This window comes from Ranitomeya imitator, chromosome 7, assembly GCF_032444005.1.
Source record: "Ranitomeya imitator isolate aRanImi1 chromosome 7, aRanImi1.pri, whole genome shotgun sequence".
NCBI classification, from domain to species: Eukaryota; Metazoa; Chordata; class Amphibia; order Anura; family Dendrobatidae; genus Ranitomeya; species Ranitomeya imitator.
Genome location: NC_091288.1, coordinates 204563936 through 204577104, shown reverse-complemented (window position 1 = coordinate 204577104; position 13169 = coordinate 204563936). Strand labels below are relative to the sequence as shown.

The following is a 13169-nucleotide window of genomic DNA, read 5'->3' as shown; positions in this document are numbered from 1 at the left end:
GAAAAAAAAAAAGTTATGGCTCTTGGAAGAAGGGGAGGATAAAAAAAATACATAGATGCAAAACAGTGTTGTCATGAAGGGGTTAATGGCCTATATTGGCCACTCAGATATAAACCCGGTCTTATTAAATATAGCAACTTTAAATAAGGACGGCTGGACTCCCGAGTTGCTATGGGCAACAAGGCCAGTATGTAATAATGTACGCAAGGGCCACAAAATGGCTGCTTTCCTTATGACAGGCCACTGATTTGACAGGAAAATAGTGAAATAAAAGCGTAAACGAAAAAAAAAATGGCCGCCACAGAATAATAAAAAAAAAAGGGAATTTGGGAACGAATTGATGAGCCAAGCGGTTTGTCATTGACCTAGTCCTGTCAGGGACACGTGCCGTAAGAAAATCAGTGTCTTTATCCCACACAGCGCTGCAGCCTAGCAACACGGTCGGCAAGAGACGGGCTCCGGAAAGCAACAAGATGGTGAACACCTCCTGCGTGAAAGCAGATTGTCTACATCTTCTTAGTGCGCCGCTGCCTTTAGCTGAGAAGACGCTCAGAAAGCATCGTTGGTCTTCACATAACCGCGCTTGTGCCCACAAGGGAGGCAGAAAACAAAAAGGATTCCATCTTGTCATTACCGGCCCATTTACACTGATCCAAACGATCGCAGATCTATAATAATAATTCCCTGAGGAAAAACGATCGACGATAAAGAACGACAACGTCAGCGACGAAAACGACTTCGTGCATAAATTGTAAAAATCAGCATTTCTTATCATTCCTTGCTGTCGTTCCTCTCTTACGCTTCATGGAAATGTATGAATAAATAGGATTTTGAGATCCATGCGACCAATTTCTTTTTATTCATTTTTTTTTTGAGTGGAAAAGGGACCCAAAAAAGAAAAAAAAAAAACACTAAAATTAGGATCAACAGTTACAGATGCGGTGATACCAAATATTAAATTGGCAGCACCCCATTTCCAACCGCTTACATGCCTATGTCACAACTGACAGCGGCATCTAAGGGGGTCTACGCTTCGATCAGAAACGTTAGACTACGGTGTCGGCCATACAACACAGCTCCTCGGCCCGCTCCATTCATGCCATGCACCAACAGCCGAGAGACCCCCAGCAACTCCCCAATACCCGCCGACCCGGCACGTACACGAATCCTACTGACAAAAGGAATGGTGACATCCAATTGTCAATGTAGTCATGCCCTTCCAGGAGGAGTAACAGAGGATTGATAAGATTCAGGAATGCAAAAAAAAAATTTTTTTTATGAGAGCCGGGTGGTTTTCCTTAATCCAGTCTAGGCCGCAGTGTAAAGCAGAACTGCCAATGAGGAAGGATAAATAACGCCGCCATCAAGGCCTTATATGAGACTCAGTGGAGCGTGAAAAAAACCAAATTCATTGTTTTTTTCCTATTGAGGCGAGCTGTATAGAGGGGTCATTGTCACAGGATTACGGCACATTCTCATGCTGGCTGATACTACACCTGCCCCATTCACATTAACCAGACCCTGACTACGACTATAATGGGCACAGACCCGTTCCGACCAGGGTTCCAAGAATTTGGAATAAAACGTCTAATGAGGATGACACTAGTTTTCACTCCTACTCCGAATATTTGGGGCCTCCGTCTCCAACACAATCTGCCATCTCATGTTCAGGGCAACATTGGGTAATACCAGTTATTACTGCAATGCTCCTTGTTACAGCAGAGGCTCCCATGATATTACATTACATTAGGGGATTACCGGGCAAGCGATTGCCCAATAGGTTCCATAGGAGAAACTTCAGTAATGATGAAAGCAGTACCATAATAAGGGTATCCGAGCGGCGGGAGGCTCTCAAATTACCGTAACCTAAAAAGCTACGACGGCCCCTGCCCCTCTCCTGCGATGCGGTCTCGCTATATGACAATGTGTTAGTCAGTATTTCGGGGATTATGTTAACGACATTCATCCTGTCTGCGCATATTAATGAGCTTCGGATCTACTCTCTTCGTAATTCCAGATTAAAATACCAGTTCTCGGAATTATTATTTTATTTTTTTTTCATTTATAAATTCTGGTATAATCCCGACACTTCAAAGTGCTGAAAATATTAATCTTGCACATCCTTAATGCCTCAAATCTCGAGAGATTTTTTTCAGGTTTGCGCTTTTTTTTTTTTTTTCTTCTAAAAACCATTTTATTTTTTAGACAAACTATCCTGCCTGCAAAAAAATACAAAAACCTAATATGGCTAAATTGTGAGGGACACCATTATTTTTATCACGTAATGTAGCGGATCAAACAGACAAAAAATCCACAGCATTGCGGAATATTAAAAAAAAAAATGCCGCCATTCATTTTTTTTTTTAAGTTCCGTTCACTGTGCAATATAAATGACTTGGGAACATGATTGGTGTGATTACGGCGGTACCAAAAACTTTTTAGATTTCAGTGATTAAAATAATCCAAAAAAAACAAAAACAACTTTTATCAACATATTTTGTCATCTGTGGATGGAGCTCGGCAAGGTCTTGATTTTTTACATGTAGGGCTGTTGTTTTTATTGACACCATTTTGTAGTATAGACGACGTTTTGATCGCTTTTTATTGCATTTTTTGGGGGGGAAAAAAACAGTAATTCTGGCGGTTTAATTCACTTCCGCCTCTCCAAGCGTTTACCTTATGGGATAAATATTATATTTTTATATTTTATTACCCACTTGGCGAGACAATATGGTAATTTTTTTTCTATTTTTTTTAACATTTTGCCATCTACTTTTAGCCCAATAAGTGACAGATATGGCGGCATTGCGGATAGCGAAGGCTGGGAACCGAGCGGTGACCTCCGTCGTTCTGCTCTTCTTTACTAGTCACATGCTTCGTAGTGCAGCATTGCATGACGCCAACGTGTGCACGGTGACAATAGCGTGGAAATCAGATCCTCTCCCACCGGGTTCTCATTACCTCCCATAGTTCCTCTGGGCATTAGACATACAATACCGATGCCCAGCGGGAAAACGGCAAAGATTTACCCACATTCCCCCAAGGTCTCTGCACCAGCTGAGACCGAGATCTTTTCACGCCAATTCATGCATCCTAAAAGTGTGAGCATAACCTTAGTTCACGGCTATCCTCAAAGGGTAAAAGTGACTTACATAGGGCTTAAAGGGGTTGTCCTTCTTTAGAGACAGTTTTTTTTCTTTAATTGCATGCAATTGGGGCTAAAAAAAAAAAATAATAATATTTTTTTGCTCTTGGTTTATTAAAAATTTTGCACCGTTTGCCTTCTACAGCCTATGTGTTGCACCATCAAATTGCTGGCTGCTGAAAGAGTTAACTGAGAACCTGACAGTGAGCTCATTTAAGATTAAACTATGGGAGAATTTTAATATTTTATTTATCCTTTTTTGTTATTTAGGAACACAGACCACATCAAAGATGAATATGCAGAAAACATAGACTGTAAATGCAAAACGGTGCAAATTTTTAGTGCAAAAGTTATTTTTAGCCCAACATATTAATAATAATAATAAAAGTGTTTAGGCTCCATTCTGTACATTACGATGTTACAACATTAATTCCAGTCTCTTTGCCATGGAGATCAATCAATGATACCGATGATCATGTCCTGTCACGCTGTTCACCTTCACGTGAACTTAGCAGTCAGGACTAATGCCAGCGCGCTGGGACTTTCTGTGCCGCCATACAGTGCATAGGAGGTGGCTGATGCCTGATCCGAAATATCTTCTTAAAATAGTTGGCTTACGGGCCTAATCATTGCGCCCATTGGGCGGTGGCATTTAAAAAAGGGCCAAAAATGTCTCCCACTTTATCATACGCTCAATTGTAGCAGTATTTCCAGCAGCACAAAGTATTTCAGGAGAAGGAAAAACACATACGAAACTAACCCATGATGAGGTTAGAGGCACAAAGGCTGAAGGGAGGTCACAGACAGACCACACAAGAAGAATCACGTTACCGCAGCAGCACAGAGTATTTCAGACCCCAAGAAACAAGTGGAAAAAATTGATCTTCCGCATGGAAACATCAGAGGTCGATTCATAACTGAATTTGTGCCTTTAAGTAATTTTCTCCTTTTTTTTTTACCTTATTCATTATTGACTTTGCCCCTTTTTTTAAAAGGGAAACTAAAGGTTATTCTTGTTTTTTTTTATATTTAGTGTTCACTTGAATTGTGGGTGTTCAGGTCCTGAAACCCCCGCCGATCACACAACAGACCCCCGAGAACACCTCAAACAGGAGCAAACAGACCAGAGTACGAATCCAGTAAAAATCAATTAACCTTTAAAAAAGGTACAGATTCTTCACACTCGTGTCCTGAAATACTCTGTGCTACTGGTGGGAACCTGCTCAAGTCTCTAACCCCAGTGAACAGGTCACTGCCCGCTGCCACAATCAGCAAACAGGCTTCTCCTGCCGCAGTGATCGGATTGGCTACGAGGTGTTCTATCCCCGCCCACTTCCACGTGCACAAAAAAAGGGCATAAAAAGGTGAAAACAAAAGTGTATACAATAAAGCTTTTCTTATGGATGGCAAAAAAAAAAACCACCGCGTCATCACAGCTGGTAACAACTCTAGGGCGCAATTGTCTAGGAGGCATAAAGGGCAAAAGGAGACCTAAAAAAAAGTATTAAATGGATGAATGGGACATAAAGAGCTACATTCCGTCAGGACAAAAACCATTCTGTAGAGACAAAAAGTCAATGACACAAGGTAAAGCTGCACACAGAAAAGCGGTGACGACGCGCCTGCCAAGAACAGAATGTTTATATTATTGCTATTCAGCATTGTGTCTGACACATTGTCACGAAAAGGCCAAAAACATGTCCCATTGTCTGATACCAGACAGAGGATTTCATCATTGTATAACTACAATTCCCAGCATGCCATGCCCCAGGAACAGGCAGGAGATCGCACTCAGGAACAACCATCTTTTGACGCCGGCCCCAAAAGTAAGTTTACGATATTGTCCCGAATTTTCAGAAACAAACTTCGCAAACTCAGTCACTTCCCTGTCTATAGAAGTGTATGGTTCATGTAAACTCCACCCAAAAATGGGAGTTTCCAACTGGTTTTTGTCATTTCCACAGCAAGGAAGAGGAAGGCGGGACTTAAAGGGATTATTCCCATCTTCATAAATGGGTATTGTCAGATAGTCCTTGTTAATACAATCAATCTTGCCATTTACTGCTTATCAAAATTTTCAACCGTTCTTGAGATATTAACACTTTTCTTTTCTTCACAGCTCATTGCCTTGGAGACCGACCACCGCTTCTAGAGAAGAGAATGTGCACAATGCTCACAAGTTCTTTTCTTTTCTATAGAGCTTATAAATACTGTTGAATCCAGAGATGATCACTGGAGCACGTTGTTACCTCCTAATCCAGGCCAGCTTCAAAGCAGTGCCTACAAGCTAGACAATAGCAGTGGTCGGTCTCCTAGGCAACGAGCTGTAATTAAAAGAAAAAAGTGTTAATATCTCAAGAACCATTGAAAATTTTAAAAAGGAGTAAATTGCAAAAGCGATTGTTTTTACAAGCTCTATCCGACAATATCACATCTATGAAGACTAGAAATAACCCTTTAAATATGGATATTTTATCAATCAAGAGGTTGGGAAGTATGATGTTGCACCAGGCATCGTCGTAGGGGAACTACAACACCGATCATTCTGTCGCGGAGGGAGGAGGGGGGAGTTTGGAATTCAGGATCGTAAGCACCTAGAGCAAACATTACTTCAATGCAGGAAGTCCACCCTCTTCCCACTTTCAGAAATAACAGAAGCTAAAATTAGCGTTTCTCTTCACACAGCCTCCGGATTTGAGGTTTTCTTTGAAGATGTAAGCTCCGAAAGGCCGTTTCTTACCCATTTGGTACCACTCCACAGAATAGGACGCCGCTATACCTAACATTAGATATCTGATCAATCATGGTTGTGCCCACAAACATTAGCTCGGAGGACCCCATAGTTAGTAGATTTAGGCTTAGGGGGTGCGTGATGTGTATGCAGAAGCCACCTGACTTTTGGGACGTGTCCAGCTAGGTGTCACGCACCTTTGCACACCTACTAAACACCTAATCCCGTTCCGCAGGTGACTCGTACATTTTGTTTGGGGGGAGAAGGGCGTTACACCGGCAGAACAGGTTCATAGCCGGGTCTGCAGGTCTATATAGATTTAAAGACTGGGCCAGAGGTAGTAATATAGTAATGGAACCTGTAGAATTTAGTCAACGTTCACGGTGAGCTGTCGAAATACGACGAGTATCATAGAAAAACAATGAACGCGACCGTGATGCAGCGCCTATAATGCTGCAATGGCGCGATTGGCGGGCGATGCCATATCGCTAAACAGTCCTAGTCACAGAATAAAGCTGCGGGACCCTGGTCCAATGTCCATGGGATACTGGTGCGAAACTAATTCACGCCAACCCGGCTAATCAAAAGAGGAGCCGCAGATGTTGACAGGTAGGAGACGGTACGCAGGGCTTCGGTCATGGCTGCCAAACCGAGGTCCTGCAAATCGATGAACCCATCTGTACTAGTCATATATTACAGCCTCTATTCTGCCGAAAAACAGCAAAGATGTATATAATTACACATAGAGAGCGCAACGTTACGTGATGTCAACGGATCGGATGACTGTCAATGCCATCGCATTGCGGCACGCGACATAACTAGACCGTGTCCAAAAATGCAAACAAGAAACTTTCCCAACAAGAACCGCAACGCAAGTCACATGCGATTCCAACTTACTTGTGACTTTGGCAATTTGGTGCATTTTTTTTTGTGTTTAATTTACCGGAATTTTTTCTTTAGTACAGCTGAGTAAAGCTGTGCCAAGTCTAGTCTAGTCCTCTGGGGAAGTTTTCACTTCTGCGGCCGGCATCCTCTATTGCCATGCCGTTTCGGTATAGAAGATTCCCGGAACAAAAGTCAAGAAGACACGGATCCGACTTAGCGGTCTGGACTTCAGACCAAATCTTTTTTTTTTTTTTTTGCTCAACCTCCGTTTACAACAAAACCAAAATCTAGTTTCAACAAACTTTTTGGTTAAGCGAATGCCCCAGTATATGTGGTACATTCAGAAATGGTAGAAAGGCTACAGTTCACTAAGCAAAAACTAGCGATTATTTATTCTGCAAGACACCCCAAAAAGTGAAGGCAAAAGAAAGACAGACAACGGAAAGCCATTATATGCAAACACCAGAGAGTAATGAGTAAACACTGCACAGTTCCTCGCTCCATTGTTCTCCTTGGTACAAGCTGATAAGACCAAACACGTCCTACACTAGAAACACTGAAGCAAAACATAAAAACAAAACAAAGCGTTCCTGCAGATGTAGCAATTATGACATATCACGGTATAATCACTGTGATTAATAAAACCACTATATGACCAAATCGCGTCAAAACAGCCTTGAACTACCTCTTGAAGCTCATCAAGAGAATGCCAAGAGTGTGCAAAGCAGTCATCAAAGCAAAAGGCGGCTACTTTGAAGGACCTAGAATATAAGACATATAATTTCAGTTGTTTCACACTTTTTTGTTAAGTATAAAATTCCATGTGTTAATTCATAGTTTTGATGCCTTCAGTGTGAATGTAAAATTTTCATAGTCATGAAAATACAGAAAAATCTTTAAATGAGAAGGTGTGTCCAAACTTTTGGTCTGTACTGTATATCAATAGTTAAGACAATATTCATCACATTTATATGACACCGTCTTACCTGCTCGGCCCCATATACTGTGGCAAACTGGACAAAGTCCTCCATTTTCACAAAGCCATCTTTATCTCTATCCAGGGCTTCAAATACCGCTCTGAGACGGGCCAGCTCGTCCCCAGCACAAGGAGAGTCATTGTCCAGTGTAAATGCCAAAAGTGGATCACCCTCACCGAATGGTATAATGGCAGAGGCTGAATCCTGGGAGTCATGCGATCTCAACTTGATACCCTCAAAGGGTGAACCTGTACCGGTCAACGGCAACTCTCCATTGGTCATAATTGAGGATAAAGTGTTCCCAAGAATCGAGTCTGACTTAGGTTGATGTGAATGGACAACATCATCAGAGGAGTCCAGATAATCCGTGGTGTCTGGCTTTAGTTCAGGTAGATCTTCTATCTCATGTGGTGGCAGCTCCACCACATGAAGATGGGCATCCATCTCAAGTTCTGTTGACGTAGACATGTCCAATGGTGAAACATTTGTAGGCAAAATATTATCCACGTGGTCATCCAAGTCACTCAATAACTCCAAAGGATCTGTTACCACAATCACTGGCAACTGTGTACTTTCAACGGCTGACTCTAAAACTAAGGAATCTTTGTCAGTGATCAGCTGTCGACTGGACTGGCCAAACCGGCTTGAGATAAAAGGAGAATCTGACTGAGAAAACAAGGAGTCGTCCAAATTGCTGCTTGTAGTGGATTTATCCATAGAATTGGATGAAAACCATGAGGGATCAGATGAATCAACGGCATCCACAACTTCAGAAGAAGTCCTTGGGGTGGGTTGTGGAAGCGATTCACTAGCCAGTTCGCCGTGCATCCTGTAGGGCTCAAACAATAAATCCAAGTGATAAAAGTCCGTAGAATCGAGGAAACTAAGGTCAAGGGTAGGGCTGTTACTAGGGTTGGTGTTGGGTTTGGACGGTGGGTCAGATTCGAGATCTTTTTGGAAAATGGTATTAAGAAATTGGTCAACTTCAACGTTACAGTCTGTCGGATCAATGGTGGAAATGGGTGACTGGTCACTTTGTGAGTCTATTAAATGGTTAGTTTGTAAGTGCGAAAAAACATCACAAAGGGACAGCAAGTCATCAGATAGGGCGACGTCTGCTTCAGGGGTCATGTGGCTAAAGTCTGAAGGGGTATCTAGACAAAATATTGAAAAAGAGTCTTCGGGTTTATCATGTTGCCTCGCTGAGCTTTGTGAAGGTTCATCACAATGACTAACCTCTGAAAGATGCACTGGGGGCAAATTTACTGACCAGTCCCATGGGAACTGGAATTCCTCTGAAGTTTTACTGGGAGAATTAGTATTAGATGGTGAGTTGTAGGTTACAGAAGAATCACACAAGGACAAATTGGTGTCGTTCAGTGTTTCAGGGGTTTCTGATGGAGAAAAATGTGGTGTTGTTGGAGACTCAGAGGGTTCACAAAAGGTTAACTGGTCAAACAAGGCCAAACACGCGGTGCTATGTGGAACAGATGGTTCAGGTGGTGTAAAGGTTTCTAAAAATTTAAAGTGATCAATACTGGGTACTAACAAAAATTCAGAGACTGGTATTTCACCAGTGGTGGGAACCACAGCAGGTTCTGGCAAGGGTAGTATATCTAAACTTGGTGTAACAAAGGATTCAGCCAAAGGCAATTGGTCACTATCTATGGTAAGGGAGGAATCAAACAAGGGACACTCAGCACTATACAAAGGGTCAGGGTTATGGGTCAAGGATAAAACATCAGTACTAGGACATATACAAGGAGCTAGATGGGTCAGGCCAGGGTCACCAGTTGATCCAAAAATAGGAAAGTGGTTGTAGTCCCGATGGGCAGTACGGGGTGGTTGTTCAAAATGGGATTTACACTGGGACACATCCTTATTCCTAAGGCCTAAATGGGTTTCAAGTTGTGGCAAAAGATCACCATGGATGACAAAATGAGGTTGAGTCTGTGGAAACTGGTCACTATTGCTGTATGCTTCAGACTTGGACAAATCATCATGGGGACTTAGATAAAATTCAGACTGGGGTAATTGCTCATTTTCTTGGCTTAAAAAGGTTTCCAATGGGAGCAACTGGTCAATGTTAGGCCTCAAGTAGAATTCTATCTGAGTCAATGGGGCACCGTTAGCATCTAAACATTGACCCATCTGGTCTTTATCATTTTCAGCATGCACATCTAATTCAGTCGTGCACAACTGATTGATCTCAGGGCCTGAACATGATTCAGACTGGGGTAACTGGTCATTATGGTGACTCAAGGAGCATTTAGAAAAGGAAAACTGGTCATGAGACAGTTGATCGTTATCTGGGCTCAGACAGGCTTCAGGCACTGGCAATCGGCCATCAAGGGTCCTACAAGGGTCAGTTTGGTCAACATCAGGCTTTACATATGGCAACTGGTCAGTTTTTGGCACTATAAGGTGATCACAAATGGGGATATGGTCAACATCATGAGCTAAAAAGGTTTCAGACAGGAAGAAGTCATCATTTGTGGGCAAACAGGAATCAGGTCTACCATCCAATTCTATACTGGACATGGCCAATAGCAAATGGTCAGTAAAAGGGTCCATGGAGGGGCAATCTCTCTGCAACTGGTCTGAGCTACTGGCCAAATTTGATTGAAGCCCAGGCAGGTGCCCAATATCAACAGTCTCAGGGGATGGAGGTAAGGGTACATGTTCTGAGCCTAAGAACTTGCCAACCTTAGACAACTGGTCATTGTCAGTCAGTCGGTCGATATTATGGTCCAACTGGGATTCAGATTTTAGCAAATGTTCAGCGTCAGCAATCAAAAGGGCTTCAGATTGGTGTAAAGTCTCCATATTGGGAACTAGGAGATGGCCCATGTCAGGTGTAGTATCACCTTCAGATAACTGGCCATCACCAGGTTCCAAGTACACATCACCTACATTCAACCGGTCAGTGATAGAGGTTGAGGATCTAGATGCAGACAACTCATAATGGTCAGGGGCCAGGAAAGGGTCACAAAGGGACAATTCGTCGGCCTCATGGGCCATTGAAGACTCACCCTCACTCAAATTGTGTGTAGAAAAAGGCAAATAGGCATTATTGGGGCAAATAGAGAGTTCAAACCAAGGCAACAGGTCAGATTCATGTTCCAGAATAGATAAAGAATTAGGAATTTGGTCAACCTCAAGTGAAATTTCGGGCTGGGTCAACGGGTCAGTGGTGGAAACCAATGAAGACAATGACTCTATTATAAACGTCTCATTGTCGTGGGCCATAAAGGATTCAGCTAGACTGAAAGTTTCAATGTCAAAGTCTAAACAGTGATGGTCAGTAGGAGGGTCCAACTCAAAAGGCAACAATTCAGACTCAAAGGTGTCTACACAGGGGTTGAGAGAAGTCTCAGAAGGGCAATGGGAGTCATAGTCAGTGGTCAAAGAGAACTCTGGTTCGGAATGGGGTAAATTGTCAAGGATGGGGTCAAAAAAAGATTCATATTGTGCCACCAATTCAGCATCAGGGACTAAATGGGATATGGACTGGGGCAAGTCTTTAGAGACCACAGATGACTCAGGTAGGGGCACTTGTTCGGGGTAAAGGCTAAATTGGGAGTCACAAGGGGGCAAATGACCAGTACCAGAAATCAAATACGGATGGGGTAGTTCTTCACAGCATCCAGACAAAGACAACTGTTCTGGGTCAGTATCCAAATTCAATTTAGTCTGGGGCAAGAGTTTAAAGTCCAGCTCCAATTTTGACTCCATCTGGGGCAATTGATCAGTATTGGGAACCAAACATGAATTTATTTGGTTGTCTACAAAGGTTTCAGCTAGGGGTAACTGTTTAGGGTCAGGTTCAACATTAGACTGGAGTAACTCGCTAGGGTCTGCGACCAAACAGGGGGCACTCTGGATCAACTGGGAGGACTCCGACTGGGGCAGTTTATCAATGACAGCGACCACCAAAGTTTCAGACTGAGGCAATTGTTCCAAGCGGGGTTCTAAATGAGAATGATGGGAATTACAGTGGGGCAACAGTTCTACATCGGGGTCTAAGGAGGGACCAACAGAACAAGACTGGTCAGTAATTAGAGGTAGACAAGTCTCCAAGGGGGCAATTTGGTCATTTTTGAGGGCTTCCTCTCTACCTTGGTGCGGCATCTGCTCCAGATCTGATGATAAACTATTCATGGACACTGGAATCAGATCTAAGGCAGATACCAGGGAGTCTCTGTCAGATTTGAGCAGGGAATAGAGGTAATCAGCAGACGAGGGAACGTCAACTTCGTGGTTTTGCTCCGATTCTTGGCTGAAGGGAGCCGGGCATAGGGGCAGGTGGGCAATTTCTGATGGTACGATGATCAGAGGAGGCATCTGATCATCTCTAGAGGGTTTATAAATAGGGGAATTCTGTGCAAGGTCTGGGGGTAATAAATTTAAAGTGCAAAGAGTGAGTCTACCGTCCTCCTCTCCAGTCCAGGGCTCGGTGGCATGTAGAGACTGGCAGTGCCCGGCCCCCAGCTGTTGCCCCTCTCCTGCTTCCAGTAAGGGATCATCATGTTGGGACAGGAGAGGGTGGGGAGCAGACATGAGCTCACCCTGCTCATCCAGGATTTCTAGCCGGGGCTGCAGTGCAAGGCACCCCTTCTCCTCCGCATTCATCAGAAATAAGCCCCCCACTACCTGCTGGGGGGTGATCAGGTCCAGAGCTTGTCCCCTCATGACACCCCAGGCAGTCACATGAGGGTCCCCCTCCATCTTCATCAGAAGCTGTTGGGCTCAGCACTTGCACACATCATGTCCTCTCTCCATCATACTCCATGCTTGGTAATATACCAGATCCTTAGTAAAATGCCCACCTCCTCCCAATTCAAAGAGAGGGGGGCTCAATTCCAGTGGCCCTCACCTGTCCTGGGGGCCATCCTATTTGCAGCAGAGCCAGTAATCCAGGCTGCAAGGTGCAGCAGATCCAGAGGCGATCAGATCGGACGATCAGCAGACCTCTGCACAAGGGGTAGCCGGGTCACAGTGCTGGAGAATGGGGCCTGGCTGTTGATTTAAGGCCGAAAATGGGAATCCAGCGGCACCTCCATCCGATAGACTGCAGGATACTGAGATAGGGAGGCTGGGAGAAAAAGGAGGAGCGAGAGGAGGAGGAGGAGGAGGAGGAGGAGGATGGCTGCTGGTGGAGAGGAGAGAGCAGCTCTGTGTGTGCTGTGTATAGAGCTGCTGAGGATGGGGGTGATGAGCACAAAAATGGGGGTATTACTTTAGCCTCACTCCTTTGGGAGGACAGTGGGTCAGTAGAACCCTAGAAGGTCGGATTAGAATGTTGATAAATCAATTCAAAATTCGAATATTAGAAGCGATTTAACCCCTTGTATGCAAGAAAAACGCCCCACGATAACGCATTTACGAGTATCAGATATGTCGCGAATATTGTGCAAAAACATTTTTACAC

At 43.7% G+C, this 13169-nt stretch overlaps 1 protein-coding gene across 2 annotated transcripts in view; it reads right to left on the bottom strand.

Annotated features, from left to right (window-relative positions):
- LOC138645300 (uncharacterized) overlaps window positions 1-12573 on the bottom strand; it is a 38879-nt gene extending 26306 nt beyond the window's left edge. For both annotated transcript variants that reach the window (XM_069734489.1, XM_069734490.1), the window contains exon 1: window positions 7748-12573. In XM_069734489.1, the coding sequence (XP_069590590.1) occupies window positions 7748-12472 (4725 nt within the window). In that variant the 5' untranslated portion in view covers window positions 12473-12573. The remainder of the gene's footprint in view (window positions 1-7747) is intronic.
- Between the last annotated feature and the right edge of the window lie 596 nt (window positions 12574-13169).